At 35.8% G+C, this 24,777-nt stretch overlaps 2 protein-coding genes and 2 non-coding genes across 5 annotated transcripts; 1 reads left to right on the top strand and 3 right to left on the bottom strand.

Moving 5' to 3' along the window:
• Positions 1 to 5,541: 5,541 nt before the first annotated feature.
• On the bottom strand, positions 5,542 to 5,702 carry LOC132054954 (U1 spliceosomal RNA). The gene has a single exon (XR_009414428.1). It is a non-coding gene; the product is annotated as a U1 spliceosomal RNA (small nuclear RNA).
• A 2,535-nt stretch (positions 5,703 to 8,237) lies between these two features.
• LOC132052818 (probable NOT transcription complex subunit VIP2) lies at positions 8,238 to 19,875 on the top strand. Of its 2 annotated transcripts, none has more exons than XM_059444504.1 (14): positions 8,238 to 8,519; positions 10,740 to 10,882; positions 13,405 to 13,513; positions 13,587 to 13,765; positions 14,163 to 14,544; positions 16,443 to 16,652; positions 16,742 to 16,825; positions 17,498 to 17,586; positions 17,695 to 17,883; positions 18,409 to 18,831; positions 18,916 to 18,968; positions 19,054 to 19,095; positions 19,281 to 19,425; positions 19,515 to 19,875. In XM_059444504.1, the coding sequence occupies exons 2-14, from the start codon at positions 10,865 to 10,867 to the stop codon at positions 19,572 to 19,574; spliced, it is 1,983 nt and encodes a 660-aa protein (XP_059300487.1). In that variant the 5' UTR covers positions 8,238 to 8,519; positions 10,740 to 10,864; the 3' UTR covers positions 19,575 to 19,875. The 2 variants fall into 2 exon arrangements, with proteins under 2 accessions (XP_059300487.1, XP_059300488.1); XM_059444505.1 differs by lacking the exon at positions 8,238 to 8,519 and adding an exon at positions 8,907 to 8,927.
• Positions 13,433 to 13,513, bottom strand: LOC132055053 (small nucleolar RNA snoR35). Its single transcript, XR_009414516.1, has one exon. It is a non-coding gene; the product is annotated as a small nucleolar RNA snoR35 (small nucleolar RNA).
• An 891-nt stretch (positions 19,876 to 20,766) lies between the features above and the next one.
• On the bottom strand, positions 20,767 to 23,604 carry LOC132052819 (ankyrin repeat-containing protein At5g02620). The gene is made up of 3 exons (XM_059444506.1): positions 22,778 to 23,604; positions 22,263 to 22,672; positions 20,767 to 21,799 (listed from the first exon to the last, which is right to left on the bottom strand). Exons 1-3 carry the CDS (start codon positions 23,094 to 23,096, stop codon positions 20,921 to 20,923), a joined length of 1,608 nt encoding a protein of 535 aa, XP_059300489.1. The 5' UTR covers positions 23,097 to 23,604; the 3' UTR covers positions 20,767 to 20,920.
• Between the last annotated feature and the right edge of the window lie 1,173 nt (positions 23,605 to 24,777).

Here is a 24,777-nt window from a genome sequence, read left to right on the forward strand (position 1 = left end):
GTAAAACCTACTAAGTACTCATTCGTATTATCACGCAATATCGTGCCTAGTGCAATCGGTCACATATCTCAAACTTCCAATTAGCTAGCATATTCCTTTTGATTTATCACATCATTTTCACTTTGAACAGAAACAAGTGAATACTTGAATCAAAAGGAGTTACAACATGTAACATGCTTTTAATCAAGAAAGTTATATTTTTTCAAAATTTTCTCAACATAATGATACAAGGTCAAGAAAATTCCATCACATGTTTTAGTAATTTTTATTCAAGAATAAAATTTGCCTACCAAGATCTTTCATATCAAAATGGCTTCTAAGAATATTTTTAGTTTCACCAATAACATTATATTAGAGCCAAAGATCAATAAATCATCAACATAGAGGCAAACAATAACATGTGAATTATTCAAGACTTATGATAAATACACTTATCACACTCATTTGTTTTAAAACCATTTTCAATCATGCGGGAATCAAATTTCTCATGCCATTGCTTTGGTGCAATCATGTTCAAGCCATATAGGGATTTAGTAAGTTTACACCTTTTGCTTTCTTGGCTTTGCTTCCAATAAAACCTTCGGGGTTGTTCCGTATAAATTTCCTCATTTAGGTCCCCATTTAAAAAAGCGGTTTTACATCCATTTGGTGAATATGCAAATCAAAAATTGCAGCAATAGCAATTAAAGTCTTATGGATGTAATTCTAGTTACCGGAGAAAAAGTATCAAAAAATTCTAGGCCTTCTTAGTTGTTTAAAACCTTTAGCAACTAGTCTAGCCTTATATTTATCAACAGAGCCATCCGGTTTTAACTTTTTTCTAAGGACCCATTTACAACCAATTGTTTTACAACCCGGTGGTAAATCAACTAACTTCAAGTTTTATTGGAAATAAGTGATTCCATTTCATCATTTCTGACCTCTTTCCAAAAATAGCATCATGTGAAGATAAAGCTTCTTGTAAATTGAGAGGGTCATTTCCAATATTAAAAACATAAAAATCAGGACCAAAATCTTTTTCTACTCTAGCTCTTTTACTTCTTCTTAACTCAAAATCATCACTTTCTTTATTTTTCAAAACGGAAGTAGAAGAACTAGGTAGTGACAAAATATTTTCGTTAGTCTGTGACCCCACTATTTTTAGAATCAAATGGAAATTTATTTTCATGAAAAATAGCATCACTCGATTCTATTATTATATTATCTTCAAGACTAAAAAATCTATGGTACATTTGTACTATTTGAAGCATAACCAAGAAAAGCACAAGTAGTAACTTTTTTACCCAATTTACTTATTTTGGGATCCGTTAGCCTTACATAAGCTAGACAACCCCCAAACTCTTAGATATCCCAAATTTGGCTTGTGACCTTTCCACAACTCAAATGGTGTCAATTTAGTCTTTATGAGGCACACGATTCAACACATAACAAGCGAGTTAAAATAGCTTCACCCAAAAAAATTTAAGGTGCACTAGACTCAATAAGCATGGCATTTGTCAACTCGACCAAAGTTCTATTTTTTTCTCTCCGCTACACCATTAGACGCGGGAGAATAAGGTGGAGTAGTTTCATGAATTATTCCCAATGATCTAACAAAAGAATTAAACTCATTAGACTCATATTCACGGCCTCTATCGCTTCTAATTCTTTTTATTTTTCTACCAAAGGCGATTTTCAACTTCATGGAGATAAATTTTAAAATTTTCAAAAGCATCACTTTTATTTTTCATCAAGAAAACATATGTATACTTAGAAAAATCATCAATAAAAGTAATAAAATATCTATTTCCTCCACGAGTTAAAATTCCTCCAAGTTCACAAATATCGGTATGAATTAACTCTAATAATTCGAGTTTTTTCTATCAACTTGAAAATGAGGCCTTTTTGTGATTTTGGCTTTACTACAAGCTTCACATTTTTCAAAATCCTTTTTAATCATTGGGATTAATCCTAAACTACTCATGATTCCCACATAACGATTATTAATGTGACACAAACGAGCATGCCAAAATTAGTGGAAGAAAGCATGTAAACGAGAATTAGTAACTTTATTCATCTCAACATTCAACTTAAACATCCCGTCACAAACATACCCCTTTCACAAAAATACCTTTCTTCACTATTACATATTGATCAGACTCAATAATTTGTTTGAAGCCTGCTTTATTAAGAAGAAAACTAGACATCAAATTTTTTCTCATGGAAGGAGTATAAAGTACATCTTTTAAAGTTAACACCCTTCCTGAGGTAAAGCTCAACTCGACATCTCCCTTTTCACTTGAGTAGTGTGAGAATCACCAAGCATGATGGTTTTGGGCTCCTCAAATGGAGTATACACTTTGAACCAATCTTTGTCATAGCTTGGAACATGACGGTTTTGCACCGAATCAGCCACCATCCATCAACATTTTCAACCATATTATATACATTATCACCGCCACAAGTGGCTCTTCGGTAACGTTCTTTGAGGTGTAGGACCACGTTTCGAAACTTGCAAAATCGAGCAATATGCCCACTCTTGCCACGGACAAAGCATGGTCCTCCATCTTGTGCTTGTTGATTTTGTGCTTGGTTGTTACCACCATTATTTTTCTTGGGAGGTCTACCGTTATTTTTCTTGAATATTTTCTTCTTAGGCTTCATAGAGGTATTTTTGTTAGCATTAGGAGCAGCATTATTTGAAGTAATTAAATTTACCTTATTTGTGACGGGTTGTAAGTTGCTCTCTTCCGTTTGCAAAAGTGCATCTTGGCCTCTTGCCTCTTCGCTCTCCACGGATTCGCATAATCGACGTCTCAAGAGAGGTTTCCTTTTGTTTGTGGCGCATAGTTTTTTGAAATTCCTTCCATGAAGGTGGAAGTTTATCTATTATGCCACAAACAATAAGGTTATCTCAATTTTAATCTCCTCGGACCTAAAGCTCTCCAACAATCATTATAAAGTCTTGAGCTTGATCTGCACCGATTTGTTGTCCACCATTTGGAAACGAAAAAATCTACTAGCGATATATTTTTCGCTCCCAACCCTCCCTCGGTATCATATTTACTCGCAACGCTTTCCAAATTTTCTTTGCGGTAGAGTAAGTTCTATCATAATAATCATAAAAATTATCGATAGACAATTAAGTAGATAATACCGACACTTGTATGAATCTTCATCGTACTTTTCAATTTTTTCTTGAAGAGAAATAAGTTCTTCATCATTCATGGAAGAGTTGTCTACTTTATTTGGATTCTTCTCAGTTAACACATAAGAAACATTGAGAAGACTTAAGTAGAAAAGTACTTTACCCCTTCCATCTCTTAAAATGAGTACCGTTGAACCGAAATGGCTTGTTAAGATCTCCTACTTTGACATCCGCCGATTTTTCAATTGTAGCCATATGAATTCTCCTTAAAATTGTTGGTGATATTACAATGAAATTACAATTACAATTGAAAAATAAAATGAAGAAATAAAAATATCTTCGGCTGAGGCGCGGATACAATGAAATTACAATTACAATTGAAAAATAAAATGAAGAAATAAAAATATCTTCGGGTGAGCGCGGATATCTCGCTCTCTTTAAGGAGATTCAAGCCCATCGCAAAGCAAATCTACCAGTCCAGACGTGTAATCTTTCGACTTGTCTCCTCCGGGATACAACGGCCCGATCACGTCGTATAACTCAACAAACTGCGGACAAGATGTTGAGTCCAAAGCTCCACCAAAAGAAGAACACCTTTCTTCAACTAATAAACTCTCTTTTATTTTCCTCACTTTTTAAGAACTCTCCAAAATATATTTTTCTCTACACCCACAAGTTAAGGATGACTAACTATTTATAGCTAGGGAAATCATCCTTGAATTAATTTGATATGAATAGGGTAGTAAAGTAGGTAGATAAATGAAAGAATTATTATTTAGAAGTTACAAGAAGAATGTGCATGAATATTGAGTTAATGGAGAGAAGAGTTACAAGAATATTATTACCACATTCTTCCACAAAATAAATGAGTAATGAAGTAGTGGTCAATGGAAATGTTATGGCACAAAAAACCGTAGGAAGTGGAGTAACTTTCTGCCTTTTAACATGCAGAAGTCATTTGGACATAATAGGCACTTTATGACCCATTTTTTAATATTAAAATGCTAATTAGTCCCATCAATTTCCATCCTATTGCCCCTACTCCTTGTACTCTTTGTACACATTTGTCCATCGCATGATGAAATGCGGAGAAATACATTGGTTAGATTTAAGGACCTGATATGAAGCTCCATTTACTAGACATGCATGCATTGCTCGAAGCCATCATACATAACAGACATACAATATGCTATGTATATACATACTTTACAGTAATGGCAGGTTTTCTTGCGCAGAATCCAACACATAAAGAAGTAAATACAGCAGATCTAACATTTATTAAATATACATAAACTTTAATTTTGATATTATATATATATATATATCGTGTAATTTTCGCGGCGAAGAGAATTCAAACAATTATGCATATGCTTCATTTAAAATTGTTCACTAGCTATGCTTTTTGTTTACCCCTTAAAAAGGTAACAATTCAATTTGTATGTGGTTCAAAGGATACGTGGTTTGATTCGTTTGTAAAATAAAGGAATAACAACGATAGATAAATATTAATGACAAGAAAGTAAAGAGATAGTCTCAGTGGATTTGAAGAACAGCTCGACGTCTGATCCAAACCAGGCCAAAGCACTTTGAACCCGAGCCAATTGGTATAAAATTCTATTCCCTTTGATGCTTACAGAGCTTAAGAATTAGGGTTTAGTATAAAGATGTAGAAGAAAGTAAAAAACATGAGATGCCTTCTCCTGAGGATTTACCTCCCTATTTATAGTACAAGTATTTGTATTTTACATGATAACTAAATCATCGTGGATAGTGATTCCCTAAATCTCGGGCTTGACAGCTGCGAGACGCGTCGTGCGGAGAGAAATCCGCAACGGGCTGGATTTCTTGGACGTATCAACGTGAAACATCACTCCTCGGACCTTGCTGTGTCCGAATGGCTGAGACCGGAACTTTCGTGTCCGACTAGTCGAGCTCATACTGACCCATCTCCCCTCATTCTTACTCCGAACCTTCGGCCATTGGGTCGAGACCCCGGTTTTCACCGTACACACTTTTGACAAAAAAAGAGAAAAAGGGGGAGATACTACTGTAGGAAAGGATAATATTTTTAAGTGATAACCCAGCCTTTTTAACAATTATTTCTTCTTAAACTATTAAACAAAGTTAATTATACGTACTTCTATATTGGTTAATGTGCATTTGTTTCTTTGATCACGGTATATTTGAGTAATTGCAGACAATAACTCCTTTTTGGAATGGTATTTTATAAACAGAAAACGTTGATAATTTAGTGATTCTTAATATGTAATCTAGTGTTTCCTGAATCAAAAATCAGTGATTTGGACCAAACTAACCAGTGAGTTGGGCCAAAACAAAATAACAATCAATTCACGGAATAGAGGCCCAAAACAATAAAGCGGACTGGGCAAGAAAACTTTGGGCTTAAGAATTGGGCAGGGGCCGCGCGAGCGCAGGCCCCCACTATCACAAATTATGACGTAGACTCTGCCACTTGGGCAGATCTTAAGTGGACACCCCTCCAAAGTGCAACGGAGGTCACCAACTTATGCCATGGGCCTTCTTGGTCGCCCAATAACCCCGTCCAGGTAAGTATGTATCCATGATCCACCACCCTCTTATTTTATATGACTTCAGCTTCTTCTTTCTTTTGCTTTCCAGCGATGTGGTACTTAGTAGGCGTTTGGCCATAAGAATTATTCACTTTATTCCGAATTTTTTTTTTTACTTTTGAGCGTTTGCCATAAGAATTTTGAATATAACTTAAAGTTGTATTCCGGAATTTCAAAAACTTATTTTTCAAAAAAAATCACTTTTTTACAACTACATTTCATCAAAAACTACAATTTCAAAAACTATGGTCAAACACAACTCCAACTCCAACTCCAAAATTCCAAAAAAAGTGATTTTTTTTTTTTTTTTTGGTTTCTATGGACAAATGGGGCCTTAGTCACATTAAATGCCATTACAAATGAATGCAAGCAGGTATAACACTTAACCATATCAAAGTCGTCACACAAAATGCCACTACAAATGAATACAAGTATAACGCTTAACCATCTCCAAATCTAACCTTTTTATTCCTGGAAATCTGGGAAAAAAGAAAAAGTATTTGCTATGTAACCTTAAACAATTAAAACCCCGGATAATTGTCCGCCATTTAAGATAATTATCTAGGGAAAGGTAATCTCTAATTTCCCTTTCTAGTTCACTTAATTGCTAAAAGAAGCGGTCATTTAGCGAGTATTAGGGTTGTACATGAGTCGGGTTGGTTCGGATTTTTTTAGATACCAAACTAAACCAATTGTGTGGGTTTTTAAATTTATAAATCAAACCAAACTAACAAAAGTCTGGTTATTCAACTTCGGGTTTTTTCGGGTAAAGTCTTCATACAAGACATATAACTTGTACTTCAAATATTTCTTTAGTCCTAGTGAGATACATCTATCTAATTAAGGTGTTTGTTAAGAAAATAACACAAAATGTGAAATGAGTGATGGCATTGTACTAAAATATTCAAAAAAAAATAATGTAATCGCTAAGCCATAATGGAAATGATCATAATCTAAAAATACTAAGTCATGCTAAAATAAATACGGCTAGCAAATATTAATTACATGACTAAATATTAAAAATAAATAAAATTTATGTATTTTCACTATTTAAACCAATGCAAAACTAAGAATAGATATCCAACATTATTGTTATCTTAGTGTTATAACATAATTTCCTTTGTTAGCATTGGTATCAATCTGGTTTTGATTTGAGCTTCATTTGAGTTACTAACATTTGTGGGCTATAAAACTTATTGGATCATTCAAAATTTTAAGTCAAAACTTGAAATAATATGTTAAAACAATGGAAAAAAAATATTTATAAATTACATTACAAATAAATGTTTTATGTATAAAATATTTTTAAAATTGTATACACGTAATGTCGGGTTTGATTGATCCGGTTTGACTTTTTTAGTTAAAACCAAATCAAACCAAAAATTATAGTCGGGCTTTTTTTTTTTTTTTTCCAAGACCAAACCAAGTCAAACCAAACTACTAGTCGGATTTTTTTTCTCGATTTGACTTGAATTATCGGTTTGGTGCCATTTCTCAGTTTTCTTTGTACACCCCTAGCGAGTATGGACGTTTTTCTAGTTTGAGTTAGTTTTCAATATCGTTTGTTTTAGTTATTTTTCGATATCAAAGATCATCCATCATTGGCACAAGACAGATGATATGTGTTAGTAAATACTCCCTCTTTTCCAGTTTACGTGATATACTTTCATTTTTAGTATGTCCCGAAAAGAATGATACATTTTTATATTTAGAAAGAATCTAACTTAAAACTTCCCCGTTTACCCTTAATAAAATAATTTACAGTCACACAAATATCTATGACTTGTTTTAGACCATAAATTTCAAAAGTCTTCTTTTTTTCTTAAACTTTATGTCTAATCAAACTATATCACATAATTGAGACGTAGGGAGTAGATATAAACATTGTGTGTTGCTTGTTCCTATAAATTATTGTTGTTGAATGAATCTTCTGCTACATTTTTCATGTTTATTACGTGAAAAGTAAATTCTTTAAATTCGGCTTCGTGCAAAATCTACGTTCAGTTTAAAATTATTACGTAATACGTAATAGAAATAAAAAACTAGACATATAATATTAAATTCACATTAACAATACAATTAAAGATAACATAATTAATTGGTTTATCCATATACTCACTTTTCACCATGCTTAAAGAAGAGCCCGACATAAGATTTATTTTTGACTCACCACTATATTGTAAACGAAACAGAAAAGGGGAGGCGGAGATCACTTCTAACAAGTGTATGCTTTCGATTTCAGGTTTTCACTATATTATTACACTTTAAATGTAACGAAAAAGGAGAGGCAGAAATCACCTCTAACAAGCGTATGCTTTCGAGTCTAGATTTTCACTATATTATATACCTTCAAATAAATGAAACAAAAAAGGGGAGGTGAAGATCACCTCTAACAAACGTATACAGTTACTACTCTAAATTTTTACTATATTATTTTCAGATTACATAATATGATTTAGATAATAATCTTTCAACTAAATTTAGTCTATCTATTCATTATGTTAAAAGGAAAACAAGGTTTTGACCAGAAAACAAAAACAATGGGCTGGTTATTTGTATTTTGAGCACGCGCCAACTAGCAAGGGGCAAAATGGGACAAGAAAGATTACGTCAATCAATCCTACGCGTCTCTTCCCCAATCGCCAGAGTGTTGAGACTTGGGGGGCAAACTACAGTTTTTTAAGAGTTTTGGGTGTCTTTCGGGTCTTTTTACTTCAGTTTTCTATTTTGTTCGATCTTTGTCACTCGACTTCTCATCACCATCCAGCATCACTACAATCTTCTCACAGATCTTTACTCTGGTAATACTTCTTTCTTCGTTAACAACATTTTTTCCCTTTCAGTTATCTCTTTCTTTGTTAATTTATTTGTGATTCTCAGTTGAATTCGTATATACAACTGTTGATTTGTATATTTAGATAAATGCTAGGGTTTGAATTTAGTAACCTGTATATGTAATGTTTTACATGCTGATTTTTTTTTTTTTTTTTTTTTGCTTAGGGATTAGGTTTTAGGTACTTAGTTTTATGAGAGTGGAAGACTGGTAATTTGATTGATGTTGATATGTTTGCTTGTTTTAATTTAATTTGAGCAAATTGCCTGAAGCTTTTTCTTTTCATCTGTAGTATTGGATGGGAAAAAGGAGTGTAAAAGTTACTTATTTGGTTGTTCGATGGCGATAAAGACTACAAATTATTCAAATTCTTTTTGTAAGTTTTGAAATTTTAGTATGACATTGTGGATGGTGATGGTAGCTTTTTTCAAATTTTTCTCGTATATTACTGGTTTGCACTAGTGCTGCCAATTTTAACCCATAATTATTTGACCTGCTCTGCCCCCCATAGTAAAACCGCGTCCAACTTGTCTATTATATAAGTATAGGTTCAACATGTTATAAAATGGATCGTATACGGATTTGAAATTTGTTAAAAATGGTCAACTGCTCACTGGATAAAATCACATGTTACGCTTGCACTGCTTTGGATTCTCTGATGAAGTAAAAAAATGATGTGCATTGAAGTATAAAGGAGAGTGTATTAAAGAACCCACCTAAAGCCTGGACTTCTATTGCTAGTGTTGAATTTACGTCTTCTTTGAGGCTGGAATTGAGACCTTGCTATTTCGATTAACGTGTTCAAGTATCTCAAGCAACTTTCTATGATTGCCTCAGATAAGGATAAAATCTTCATGGAGTTTCTTCTGTTGGAGCCAAAGAGTAAATGCACATAATTTTTTTTTTTTTTTTTGATGACATGGGAACCCGCAGTCGCTACCCTTCGGGTGCGCACAGTTAATGGTGGACACTTCTTGAGTTAATGCCTTGATCCGGATATTCAGTCTAATTAAAAATGGAAATAGAGCAATTTAGGTACCTACTGGGTGCTTCCTAATTGTGAAGTAGATTATGTTACTGCGCTTTGTTGCACACCAGAAAACATGTGAAAAATGAAGAATCTGAGAATTTAATTTATATTAATGTGAACATTTTTTAGCTTACTCATAATTCTATTTGTATGGCATCACCATAATATACTACCTTTCCTTTTATACTTGAGCCAAAAGAGACGGAAAATCGTCATACTAAATGTTTTAAAACTTAATTGAGTTGTACCTTTTAAATGACTTCCCTTTTTGTTTAGTTTCTCTTTCTCTTTGCTTCAACATTAGTGAAATTGAGCTCGTGTGATTGTGTTCGATTTATCAATTGTTGTAGAGTTTTATTATAACAACAAACTATTTTAGGGTAGAGATGATACTCCACTGCTCTTATGCACTGACATCTTCTTCTCTTGTATGAATCGAAAAGATCTTCAAGGTGAAATTGAGCTCTTGTAATTGTGTTCAATATATCAGTTGTTCTAGAGTTTTGTTCTAAGGATGAATGAACTATTTTAAGGCAGAGGTGATGCTCCATTGTTCTTTTGTGCTGATATGTTCTTTCTCTTGTATGAAATGCAAAGATCTTTAAGATGGCTAAATGAAAATTCCTGAATATTGGAAAAGAGTTTGAGCTAACCAGACTTTTGAGGGAAATCCAGTAGAATGTGTGAGTATTTTACAATCTAAGTTCCATTTTAACTATTTATTGTAAATTATGTATAAAACATGAACGGCTTTTTCTCACACCTATATAAATCAGTCAAACCCGTTTTGACCAGAACCGTTAATTACAGTGGTTGAGCTGCATTAAATATGGGGGTTAGGACTCGTAACTGCCCTTCTTTGTCAAAAGAATATGGGTGGGTTGGGTTGTACCCCATTTTTTTCAGCACGTTTTCACCAAATAAACCCAACCTGTCCATTTGCTAGCACTAGTTTACATCGTATGTGCTATAATTTGCTTGTTTATGGTATGTATGTATGTGCTTGGTGGATGTCTCAGCTTGTCTCAAGGTTTTTGGTCCCTTCCCCCCCCCCCCTCTCCTCTTTTAATACGTTACGATGAATTCTTCTTTCAATAGTTTTGATGGTAAAGATTATAATATTTTTTGACTGCCTATTCCGTTGACATTGCTTTTCAGATAATCAGTAATTACACATTGGAAAGGCTTCAAAATATTCTCCCAAAACCTTTCTGAAGAAAAAGGAAAAGGAAGCTTCTGTACGACAAGGAAAATATTGTGCATGACCTCTTGACATTTCTTCAATGTCGGGGTTACTCAATGTATTCATCTTTCTACACACAGTTCATTGTATTTGATACTCGTGTTCCTTTCTTGTATTTATTGCTTTTTCGGTTGGGTTCTATTTATCATTTTCCTCTTTCTGGAAGAACATGTTGCTCATGTCTATCAACCTTATCACTTAGGTGTTCAGAGTTATTTCTATGTCACTGTGAGGGTGAAAATTTTGTTGGTGCTATTAATTATATTTACTTTTGTTTATATAGTTGGTTAACTTCATTCTATGTTCATTACTTTAATGATGGTATTGTTAACAGTACTAGATCATTCTTTCGTACAAAAACTATAATTATGCTTCAATCCCATACTAGTTGAGGTTATACTTTAAAGTAATCCTCGTAATTTATGTTGAGCAGTCGATCAGAATAGTATCTTCTGGTCTCACTATCTCTTATCCAGACTTATTGGGAATTATTTTAGTACATTTAACCTTGTTCAAGTTTTTATCCCTTCTCTCTGGATCGTGTTAACTTATATTCTAAGTTCTTTCCTTGAGCTTCGCTAATAACCATATTAGCTTCTTTACCTTCTCAAACAAAAAAGAATAACCATATCAGCTTCTTTGTTAACTCTCTTATATTCTTTAAAGGATTCTTTGCTGTCGGTAAGTTCCTATAGTCCCGTTGTGCTTTGATAGTTCTTTGTATCTCCTCACTCTACCACCAGATTTTTGTGGTCATGATGCTGCTTTTTACACACCTCGAACTTCATTTGTTACTTTCTCAATGCAAGTTGACATTTCCTTCCAATACATCAGCTTTTAGTCCTGTATTCAGTCCTTCAATAGTTTGTCCATAAATGTTAGTTTGTGCTTTTAGTGTCCACTATTGAATTTTCGGTTTGTCCATGTCATTTCTTTTGATATGAACGAAATTTATTTATAGTGACCTCACTTTTAAATGTTCTCACATTTACCTTGTCACAAAAGAAAATGTTATCACGTGTGATTCCCTCTCGTTACACTAGGAGTTAGCTAAAACTAAAGGTGATACAAACTCTGAAGTATTCTTTCTTTCATTCCTAGTGTCATAACGACATTTTAATATGCTCGGTTGGATATGTCACTATATCTACTCATATGTCCATTTAGGCCTCCACAATAAAAATCAGTAAAGATCTGGCGGTCATTCCAGATCCTTCAAACTGAGTTACTCGTATCTTCTCCAAACTTATTTTAGTTATCTTATTTAATCCTATTTGAGGAGCATAGCCTTTTTCATCCAACATAAATTTTTTGAGGAAATCCGGCATTTTTGTTGAAACGCGAGGTAAGGATGCTTACATAGATCTAATATGGTTTGACCCTTTCCCAAATCCTGCGCATAGTGGGAGCTTAATGGATCAGGCTGCCCGTTTATCAATTTTTGAATGGAAACTTTGATGTAGAACAAAGATATAAGTATCTTTGCAGAATAAACTAACATCAACTATTTGGTAAAGAATAGAGTGTCGTGTTATTTCTTCTAGTTTCCTTTGGAACAAAGTATACATACATTTCCAGAATTTAGACTTAGTTACCTCGTTTAGCCATATTTGTGGAGTATGGAAACTAAACATTAAATTCTTTCATCTAAAATGAACTAATGAGCGAAACTTTGCTATTACCAAATGCAGTTCGAGAAATGCATAAGTATCACTGTGGAGAAAATTGACATTAATTGTTTGGTAAAGGAGCAATATGAAGTGTCATGCTATTTTCCCCTAGGTTCACCAGAAGAGGCTTAGGTGCTGAGCTAGTCATTGGAACTTCCAAAATGTAGATTACCTTTTGTGGCTGTGTTTTTATCAAAACAGGTGATCTGATATTGATGGATCCCCTAACATTTTATTTTTGTGATACGTCAGTAATGCAGTTCCGATTTACACGTTGGTTAAAGTAATATATATGCCCAATTTAGACAGCTCTTGTTTTCCTAGAATATCTTCCCTCCAAAGAAACCAACATCTTGCGCCAGAAGAGTATTGAAAACTTCCATGTATGATTTGTTTCTTTTTGACTGATGAATTATATATTCTTGTTCACGTCAGTTTTAGATGTCTTGTTGATGCAGTGTTGTCAAAGGCGCGCTTAAATCGCGCTTAAGCCCTGAAGCGAGGCTCAAACGCTTCGCCTCGCTTAATGTGCTCTTCAGGTGTTGTCATCAAGGCTCTAAGACATACTTCTAATTGCCAATGAGCGTCTCATGAAGAGGCGACACTATACAATTGATATTTCACTTTATCGTAATTGTTTTTCAATTTCTTTTTCCATGTATCTGTTATTCATGCTTACAATTATTAGTCTTGAACTAAACACATATATTTTGTATTTTTATCCATTTGCGCCTTTTTTCATTAAAGCCAACACTTTATTTGCGATTTGAGCTTAAAGCCCCAAATGGACCTTAGAGCTTTTTTGGTGCTTTTAGCTTTTGATAACACTGCGTTGATGCATGAAATGGGTACTGCTGACTGCTCTAATATTTAGTGGTCCACACTCAATTTTTTCCTGGTATGGTTGTAGTCATCTCTAAACGGGTCAGCTTCAAATCTTCCCGACAACACCGGACGCTCATTTCCTTCATCTTTCTCTCCTCAATCTGGTGCGGCCTCCCCTCTTTATCATCACTCTGGTGAGTTGTTTTCTGTGTTGTCATTACTTTCTGATTTTTGAAGGAAGTGTACTAGAAAACTTCTTCCTCACAGGTAGTATTCAGGGCCTTCATAACATTCATGGGAGTTTCAATGTTCCTAGCATGCCGGGTACACTTGGGTCAAGAAACACTGCAATAAATAATGCCCCTTCAAGTGGGGTCCAACAATCCGGGAATAGCCTCTCTGGTGGACGTTTTGCATCAAATAATATTCCAGTAGCGCTTTCACAGGTTTGTGTATTTCTATTTCTTTTTTGTTTAGTACATTACCTATGTAATGGAAAAATAACAGAATAAGTCAATCTTAGATGGTAATGTTGATATTTTCTTGGTTTGGTCTCTCTCTCCTGCACTTGGTGAAAACATAGTTTGAGATGGTGGAGCAAATGCTTTTTGAAAAATGGGAAAGAAGATTTGATTTTGTGAAATGGTTGTAATTTGATTTTGGAAATGTAGATTTTAGAAAAGCTCTTGAGAGATATACTACTAATATTTGTTGAAACCATTTCAAGCATCGATTAGAATTAGTTTCCGAACTTTACCTGCATCAATTTTTCCCTTCTCATTCTTTATTCACACAGCACTCAGAAACTCTAGAATATCATTACGTTGCCTATCTCTGTTCCAGATATCCCAGGGAAGTTCTCTTGGTCATTCTGGCATGTCAAGTAGAGGTGGTATGAGTGTTGTTGGTAACCTGGGATATAATAATAACACTAATGGTGTTGGGGGTTCTATTCCTGGGATTCTTCCAACCTCTGCAGCAATTGGTAATCGAAGTTCTGTTCAAGGCCTTGGGATGTCCCCAATTTTGGGAAATGCAGGTCCAAGGATGTCAAACTCAGTTGGAAATATAGTTGGTGGAGGTAACATTGGGAGAAGCATCAACTCTGGTGCAGGATTGTCTATGCCTGGTCTTGCTTCTCGACTAAATTTGAGTGCGAACACTGGTTCTGGAAATTTAAATGTTCAAGGATCTAATAGGCTAATGGGTGGCGTTCTGCAGCAAGGTAAACTAACCTGACATGTTGATAGTTTCTCTTCTTCTAGTTTTGCTAGTTCTGTTCATCGTGCTGTCTGTTCTCAGTTTTTCGTATCCAAAACGTTCTCTGACGTTATTTTCATACTTGATAGAGGCTTAGCTAGTTTTTTTCTTTCTTGGATGAAGTACCTAATATTAATTATAGACATTTAATAATCTTCTTTGCGTATCTTCTTTTGGTCTGTTTCCTGAAATATATGAATTCAAGCTTTTATGTAGCTTTAACTTGAAATATGGGCGTATTTATGTTGATATGCTAAATCAGGTACATATGGATTGTTAATCTACAATCTACATTTTCACTGAGGAGGTTATGTTTATAGGCTTATGTACCTCAAGTGAAAAACCGCGGAGGATAATTCCTTCATTTGGATTAAAAAAACTGAGGGAATCCATATACGATTGTATATTACAGAAGCTAGGTGGTTTATCTGCCATTAACTAAATTCTGAGGGAGATAGTCCTATTAACTTTTTGGCTAAATTCATAAGCGGGCCCCCTAAACTTGCCGCATCTTTCACTTTGACACCTTATTTAAGACTTGTTCTTATTGATAGTTTAAACTACTCAAAAAGTTTACCTATTAAACACCTTTTGATAATCAGACAAATATATGAAGTGTGTAAGTGACGAATGAACTGACGACATGTGGTATTTTGGGTTTAAAATGATGATAATAATGAATAAAAGCTACCAGTTTCAAAAAATAAATAATGATAATAATGAATTATGAGGAAAAGAAAAACTACATTTTAGCAAAATAAAAATTTAAAAACCTATTTTCTAAATCCTAGCCCCACCCACCCAAACCCCTCCCCCTCCTACCATCAGATCCCAGCCCCACCCGCCGGTCGTCCCTAAACCCATGCTTCTTCTTTCTTTTTTTTTTTTTTTTTTTTTTTTTTTTTGGTTCTTTAGATCTAGTTCCTTTTTGGTTGTAGATCTATTTTTTGGATTTTAAATCTAAATTTTTCGGGCAGAAGAGAGGAAGAGAGGGAGAGAAAGAGAGTGGTGGCAATGTGGCGGTCTCCATTTCTTCTGGCAAATAAGGTCGCAATAATGGCGGTTGTTAGATTTAAAGAAAAAGCAGGAGACAATGGTGGTGGTGATTTTCAGATCCGAAGAAGATGAAAAAAGTGGTGATTACAGTGGTGGTGGCATTGGCCGCGGTGATGGCAGAAGGTGGTGGAGGGTGGAGGAAGGGGGTGACATAATGAGAATAAAGAAGAAAAGATTTAAAAAAAAAAAAAAGAGAGAGAGAAGCTAAAAAGTGGCTTTCATGCGCTGGTGTTGGGTGTATCACATACACCATGCCATGTTAACAAAAAGTGTCTAATAGCTACACTTTTTGAGTAGTTTAATGTTCAATAGGAACAAGTCTTAGATAAGGTGACAGTGAACGATGAAAAATTGAGGGGGCCGCTTATGCCTTTAGCCTAATCTTTTTCTTCTTTTTCTTATAGCCCTAACAAGAGTAGTTTCAAGTAAATCTGATTTTCGCATTAAGCTAGTTTTAATTTTTTATCATTTCTACTTGGTTCTTCATTGACCTCCTTATAAAGCTATTGGCTATTTGAGTGTTGAGTTGGTTTTCTGCTCCCCATTTGATGAGTTTGTTATCCCCCACCATAGACCTCAAGTTGAAAACCTTTCTAGGACTTCATCAGTGTTTTTGAGACATATTATTATTTGATTCTGTTTAATTTGATTATGTAAATTCACTTTGATGAAACTTACTTTAAGCTGCTTTTGCCATTAATTCTGCATAAAGTTGTTATTTGTTGGTTTTGCGGTGAACTAGGCACCATGTTATATTATGTGGTAGGTCGATCTGTCTTCTGTGCTAATGTTACCATCTGGTTTCAGCCTCTCCGCAGGTAATGTCAATGTTAGGTAATTCATATCCTACTGCTGGTGGTCCGCTATCTCAGAATCATGTTCAAGCGGTCGGCAACCTTAGTTCCATGGGAATGCTGAATGATGTGAATTCAAATGATGGATCTCCATTTGATATCAACGATTTCCCTCAGCTAAGCAGCCGACCTAGTTCTGCTGGAGGGCCTCAAGGACAATTGGGTAATCAAAGTGCCTTTCCTTCCTGATATTCTGCAGAAATGATTTTATTTAATTATTCATTGAGGATACTGAGGAAGGAACAACCTCAGGTTCATTGCGAAAACAAATTGCTCAACAAAATCAGGAATTCAGCATTCAAAATGAAGATTTTCCGGCCTTGCCAGGATTTAAAGGTGATTATATGCATGCAAAAATCTCTTCTCATGTTTTCTTAAGTTAGTTGACAACCCACTCCTCCCGTATGACTTTGGTGTGGCAATTTGTTTGGGGTGGGCGGGGGCGGGGGCGGGGGCGGGGGCGGGGGGGAGGGGGTGGGGTTGGTTGTGTCAGAAAAAGGAAAGGTGGGATGGAGGGAAATAGTCTTATATGTGTCATTCCCCTGTTTTGTTAGGAAATAACCGAGGGGAGGTGAAAGTACTAGTTTGCATACCTCTGTGAGAGTTCTTTCATTTTCTTCATTTTTTTTCATCGCAAAGGAATCTCATTTTGTTTTTCATCGCAAAGGATCTGATTGTTTTTTAAACATAGTGTTAGTGGATGCACATTCTCAATTCCTAGTATGAGGTTGGTAGTGCACCCCACAAACTAAACTTGCTTCCTAGTCCTGGGATTTATCTGGGTTATAGCTCTCTTTTCCCCTGGGAGGGCTAGGAATTATGGTTTGAGCATGCTTATGGGGCTTTAATCTTTAGTTGTTTCCAGGTCTGAGCTTGTTTGTCTGTTTCTTGTTTTGATCTTGCTTTATGTATAACTAGAGAGAAGACTAGAAAGAGAAAGAAAAAGAGACAATGTAACTTTTTCATGTTAGGAATCTACTAAATGGGATTACTCTCATGCTTGCTTAGGTGGCAATGCTGATTATGCTATGGATCTTCACCAGAAAGAACAACTTCATGATAATACTATTTCTATGATGCAGCAGCAGCACTTCTCTGTAAACACAAATTTCTGAAATACTGGATTCTTTTTTTAATGTTGTGATTAATAGTGAATGCTTTAACCTCATGACTCTGCCACCTATCTCTCATTATTTAATGCACAGATGGGCAGATCTGGTGGTTTTAACTTGGGAGGAACATACTCATCGCTTCGCTCACAACAGCAGCAGCAGCAACATGCCTCATCGGGGAGTAATAGTGGTCTCTCTTTTTCAAATGTAAACAACCAGGATCCACTACATTTACATGGTTCAGATGTCTTCCCGTCATCACACTCCAGTTATCACCAACAGGTGCATTACCTTTATACATTTTGTTTTTGCTTTTACTCGTTTTGTTTTTATCTGTTTGTCTTCTCTTTATATTTGGGGGTGGTGTGGTGTGGGGTTATGGAGGTGAAGTATGGATCACATTCACTCCACATAAAGAGATGATTGAGGCCCTCCTTTGCAGTCGATTTTCTAATAAAATTTTGAAGACTTGTTTCCCCTTCCTCTGTTTCTATTTGAGGTTTTTTTTGTTTTTTTGTTTTACTTATTCTTGTTTTGGTGGGGTTGGGGGTAGAGTTGAGATTGGTATACCTTTGTTTCTGAGTACTTGTGGACATTGGCTGATTCCAAAGACAGAAATTTGGTTTTACCAGAAGAGCCATTTGCTTTTAAGCATTACTAAGTTTTGTTATGACATGGAAAGCTAAGAGTTTTTGTTAGTATTATGGTGAAGAAGCTTTTCTCATGCATAATTTGTAGCGGCTACAAGGGCCATGTTCATACAGCTTTAGGTGATACTTTACTCGCTTTTTGCTCCTTTTGATTCAGTCTGGTGGATCACCTGGTATCGGCTTACGGCCTCTTAATTCTCCAAGTACTGTTTCTGGTATTGGCTCATATGATCAGCTTATCCAGCAGTATCAGCAACATCAGAATCAATCCCAATTTCGGCTGCAGCAAATGTCCGCTTCAGGTCCGCCATACAGGGATCAGGGCATGAAATCCATGCAGGCTCAAGGTGCTCCTGACCCTTTTGGTATGCTTGGTTTGTTAAGTGTAATAAGAATGAGCGATCCGGATCTGACCTCTCTTGCACTTGGAATCGATCTAACAACTCTTGGATTGAACTTGAACTCTGCCGAAAATTTGCACAAGATGTTTGGTTCCCCGTGGTCTGATGAGCCTGCCAAGGGTGATCCAGAATTTACTGTACCTCAATGTTATTATGCCAAGCATCCACCTCCTCTGAATGTGAGTGACCTCTATATTCTTGTTTATCTTCATCTTTTTTACCTTTTCTTTTAAATCTAGTGATGCGTTTTGTATTGGCTGCAGCAAGCATACTTTTCCAAGTTTCAGTTAGACACCTTGTTTTACATTTTCTACAGGCAAGTCTCGCTCTGATAAGCAATTCCAGTGGTCTTGGCCAGAAAATTTGAATCTAGAAATAACTCAATCTGTTGTTCTTTGCAGCATGCCAAAGGATGAAGCGCAATTATATGCTGCTAATGAATTGTATGTCCTTTCTTTTGTACAAAAAAATGGTTTTACAGGGAACTCGTTCATTCTACTGTAGTACCTGATAGCATTTAGCTTTTGATTGCTTCTTGGGATACCGCATACTACATAATTAACCTATTTGGCTTGCATTTATTCTTAGTTGTATCTATTTGATAACATTTTCGCATCATTTCATACAGGTATAACCGGGGCTGGTTTTACCACAGAGAACATCGGTTGTGGTTTATGAGGGTTGCCAACATGGAGCCTCTTGTCAAGACCAATGCCTATGAGAGAGGATCTTATATTTGTTTTGATCCAAACACATGGGAGACAATCCGCAAGGTATGGATTGCATTTTACATTTTTTTAGTTTATGTTAATTGTAGGAATTGAGGTTCTAGTCTTCTGATTTCTCTGCAAATCCAATGCAGGATAATTTCGTACTCCACTACGAAATGTTGGAAAAAAGACCTGTTCTACCTCAGCACTGACGATTATATTCAGCTTACAGTTGTACATTTTTCACATAATCCCATTTTCTAGGATCCAGCTAGTTCTTACCTGTAGTTTTCAGCTCAATTGGGCTTTTTGGCAGCCGGCCATTGTTGCTGTAATGTTTTCTCAGTTGTTGATTTACCCCTTGTATTTTTAGATGCTGCAAGTCAAAACGAAAAAGATTATCAGTACAGTTCTCTCATTTTTCCTGTCAGCTAAACTTTTGTTGGTGGGAAATGCCGTTTTTGAGATGATTATAGAAATATAAGTGACTTGTTGAAAGCCTTGCTAGCTTAATGTGAACCCTTGCTTATTCTTCAACCGCCCAACCTCATCCTGTTACATTCCGACAGGGAAAAAAGGAAGTTACAGGTTAATGTACTTTATCACTCTTACAGCCCAGAGCCCGCACAAAACCTTATAAGCTCTATAGTTGACCAATTATGAAGGAATAAAGCCATGTTATCCATAATGCCGTTCTTCAGAATTGTAAGTAAATATCCTCATAATTTCTCTGCCTCAAAACTGTTCTTGTTGCTTTGTATTGTAAAGTAGTTAGTGGTTGATTGGCCCTTGGCTATTTAAGTTCGTAACATTCGCCTGCTGCTTACCTTCTTTACCTCAAGATCAGGGAAGAGATTCATAACAGCAAAATCCATCTCTTAACTGTAGTAGAAATTATTTGTGGAATCTAGAGAGAACATGCCAGATGGCTGGTGCCTGTAAGGAGGCCTTTATTCATTTATTCTGTCTGATTAGACACGAGGGGCAAGTGTTTCCACTTAGATCAAACATTAAATTGAAGTGAGAATACATATTACTCAACCACGGTGAGTTGTAAGTGTGTATATATTAAACAAATGGCTTGCATCTATTTTTTTTTTTTTTTGGTGTAAATACTTGGTGTGGATACGTTTTTTTCATGGTAAGAGCCTATAATCTCCTACCTACTTATTCCGGAAAATACTTACCTATGCTCATGTTTACACCAAATCATATGAACTTTTCTTGGTTAAGTGATAAAATGAGGTGAGAACGTGTATCACTAACCATGGTAAATTGATTTTGTTTTTTGTGCGAAACACATGTTATGCATCTATTGATTTGGTGTAAATTGCTAGGAGCCAGATCGAATCCAGAAGTGAACAATTATAATCACCTGGTGGCTGTCACCTTAGTGAAGAAAGATTGACCAGAACTTTCATGATGTAGAGCAATTACCTTTAATTCAAGAGTATGCACATGAAGGTAAAGCCAAGGATCTATTATCTCACAAGACAAAAAAAAAAAAAAAATACAATTTGGGGTAGGATCTACAAGGATGCTATTTTTGTTAGTTATTTTATATAGCATACATTTTCTTGTATTCATTGTTTAGAACATCTGAATCAGAGACAACTGAGGCTGACCAAGATAAGGACCTGCTGGCCATAGAGTTCTTCCGGATGTTCCTCTTGTTCGAGGATTCTATCCTATGCATTATGACCCAATAACACATGGTACCTAGTGTTGTAACTAATATAACTGTTCCTATAATAGTCACTACAATAGCCAGCCACTTCTCATTTTTGCCAACCACAACATAAGACAGTGCCAAAAAAGACACTGAAATCATCACACATGCTAACCACATAAGCTTGTTTATGATTGCCATCATTTGCTTCTTTGCTTTGCTTTCGGTCACCACGATAGATGTCTGAACAATCACAACTGCAAGAGAGATAAAAAGGGCAACAGAGTCGAATACGAAGAAAATTAGGAATGAGGGACTTGGAGCTATATTTGCTTCTCCAAGTGAATGACCTGGAGGGACATCTTCGGGATACTCGATATACTGGCCTGGAACAGAGAAAATCGCTGCAAAAGCAACTGTCGCGATGAGCACAGCTACGACAGTGGTGGAATTGATGGCATTGTTAAGGCCTTCAGCGTGCATTTTGTCAATGCGTTTGGCAATGCCATGTATGCGTTTTCTTGTCTGTCGCGTATGTTCCATTTGATAGTGCACTTCGTGTTTTATGTCACTAACTGTTTGTTTCAACTCTCTTCTTGGATTTGTAGTCTGGGGCTTGATGGCTCGGGCGCTTTGTACACCGGCTTCCTGTAGGATGGCTGCAATATTGACCTGTCCCATTTTTTCTGCAGTGTCGAGGGCTGTTTCCTTTGATCTATTGACAGCTTTAGTATCCGTCTGGTTCTGCCCAAGCAGCAACTTAACAATCTGCATATGTCAAAGCAAATATGAGATGATTTCAGAACCATGGTCCAACCATTTACTACTCAAACTTGGCGGGTTGGGCAGGTCATGTTTTCAAGCTAGTTTTGTCACCTACATACAGTAAGGGGTCGTTTGGTTGGTGGGATAAAATAATCCTGGGATAAAATGCGGGATTAATTTACCCCACCATTTCTACTAAAATTGCGGGATTAGCTATCCCATCCTACCAACCATACTACTACTTAGTGTAATGTTGTTTTACAACTTACAGTGTATCTTAGCGTGCAGGTTACCTGCCTTAACTTTCGGCTTACAAATCTCAGTTTTTTTGGATGGTTATCATAGTTATATTTTCTACACGACCAGTATAGTGTAAAAAGGTCTACCCTATCAGTATATAGAAGTGAGATACAAAGTCAATAAACAAAACTCCAGAGAATCTGAACAAGAAAACCTAGCAGCATACCTGAGCCCTTCCTTTCCGGGCTGCAATGTGCAATGCTGTATTTCCCTTCGTGTCAACGCTATTTATCAAGTTTGCATCTTTTCTAATCAACTCCTCTACAACCTCAAGATTTTGTCCTTTGACGGCCATGTGAAGTGCAGTCTGCCCTTTTTTATCCATCCGGTTCGCAATCCCTGGCTCCTTATTCAAAAGGGCCTTTACTACTTGCACACGTCCATTTCTAGCAGCAGAATGAAGGGCTGTTTTCCCATTACTTCTAGCAATAGTTGCCAAACTACTCTCTGCCTCTAATAGATAATTCACCACCTGAATATGCCCTTGGTTTGCTGCGCTATGCAAAGCTGTTGTATTTGCAACATCAACAGTCATTGAGAGCTCGGGATGTGCTAGCATTAGTACCTTCACCACATCTGCAACATTAGCAAAACAAAAAATTCATCTAAAGTAACCATTAAACCAGAACCAGAGTCTAGAGAGTAGAGCAAATGGAGATGTTTACACTACCATCAACATACCTAAATCCCCTTGTTTAGCAGCAATGTGCAACGCATCAAATCCGTTCCTAGCTTTGATTCCAGCAGCAACAAGATCATAGTACTTAATCATCTCTTTAACTAACTCATAATAACCATATTCTGCTGCAACATACAAAGGGGTCTCTCCAGCCGAATTTTGCTTTATCAACATCTCTGTCAATGCTTCCTCCCCTTTGTTATCGATAATCTCTCTTATTTCAACTAGATTTCCAGCTCTAGCCAGTGAATGCAAGACGGTGTCCTCGCGTTTCCCTGTTAGTTGTTTCTTCATCGTCTTCGGGGGCATGGATGCCTCCATCTTATTCAATTGCTCCAAAAAAATAACTTTTTCACTTAATGCTAATCTTTAACCAAAAGCCTCTTCTTTTTTCCCTCAAATACCCAAATCAGCAATAACATCTTTCAACACCAAGAAAGATTCTGAAACACACTGCTGGATTCTTCAAAAGATATAAACTTGAATTTCATTCCCACCTTCCAGTTCAGGTTTTGGTAGATATCAATGCCCTGCTACCTTTTCTTGAATACTACTTATATAGATGTCGTCTTTCAAGAAATTCAGGCGAATGGTGCCTGTACTTGAAAGAATTAGTGCGTTAGGGGAAATCATCTGCGCCAGTGTGAAAAAAGAACTCAACACTTTTACAGTAGCGAGGAGAAGGAAAGGAAAAGTATGAATTAGCTGAGAAAAAAATCTTAACTATGTTTTTTCTATACTAAGGAGATCATTCATTATACAGTAGCCACCATAAGAGGAAACTGAAAATCTGCTATCTTTTAGTTTTGCACTATATAGCTAATTATTCCAATTGTCTTATCCTTCCTCTTTAATGCTTTACACCTAAAAAGATTGCCATTTAGATAAAGCAAAAGACAATAACATACCTGTATATGAAGTGACTACAATATCTTTGCTCTAATTTGTCATTAAAAATCTGAGAAGCCACTAGTATGTGATGAAAACAACCTGTTTTATTGGTTCTTAGAGATGGTAACAAAAAAAAAAAAAAAAGCTCTACAGCTTTTTTGGCTGATATAAATTTGAACAAGTTGGGAAAAAAAGGAAGAAATAGTAGAAGGTTAAGAGAAGGGAACAATAGAGGCACATGTATGCAAATGCAACACACAAACTTGACATACACATGTATGTAAATATAATATATGTCAATCACAGACAGAGCTCTTAAACTCCAAAAAAGAACCAAAAAGATTCCACTTTTGTAAAGTTGGTTATGCTGAAGATGATGGTGATGGTTTTAACTTTGTATATTGAGAAGAATCAAAACTAAAAATGTGTTTCATGACGTGGATTCCCTTAGTTATAATTTTTTATAGTACAGAATTTCCCTTTATTTTAGAACCTCAACTAAACTTGTTATTTTAACATGAATGCTTGTGTAAGTATGTCGTATAATGTGCACCACAGGCCACTAAGGATCAGGTTAACCATGTGAATGGAAAAAATTCTGGAGAGAGTAATTTCCCCTTCAATAGGCCCTTAAGCAGTGCAAATGTAGATTAGTCGAGGCCCAAAACGAGTACGGGACACAAGGTGAACCCCCCCAAAAAAAAGGTTGTATAATGTGTAGACATGGCGATTCCAAAAATATTAGAAACTAGAAAAACCATGAGTTCTTCTTTTAACTTTTTCTTGCGTTATTTACAGATCAATCTTGGCAAAAGTAATCAATTTTTCGATAGTCTAATAACGGCTAAAAATATAAAAACTGCTTCGTGAGGGTAGTGCAAGATTATGAGCTTCATTAAGTTTTTCTCGAGTAACTCAGTTATCATTTTTGATTGATATTCACTGATAATACGAATTTCATCATCCCAATCATGTCCAAAGTATATAACTTGGTGTTTATTTATTCAATTATTTTAGATTATTTTTATCTAGTAGACTTCATGCAGAGAAACATCTTAAATTATGTTTACCGACCGAATCCATCTCAAATCTCATTAATTTGTTTTTGTTA

Source organism: Lycium ferocissimum, chromosome 4, assembly GCF_029784015.1.
Source record: "Lycium ferocissimum isolate CSIRO_LF1 chromosome 4, AGI_CSIRO_Lferr_CH_V1, whole genome shotgun sequence".
In the NCBI taxonomy this organism is placed as follows: Eukaryota; Viridiplantae; Streptophyta; class Magnoliopsida; order Solanales; family Solanaceae; genus Lycium; species Lycium ferocissimum.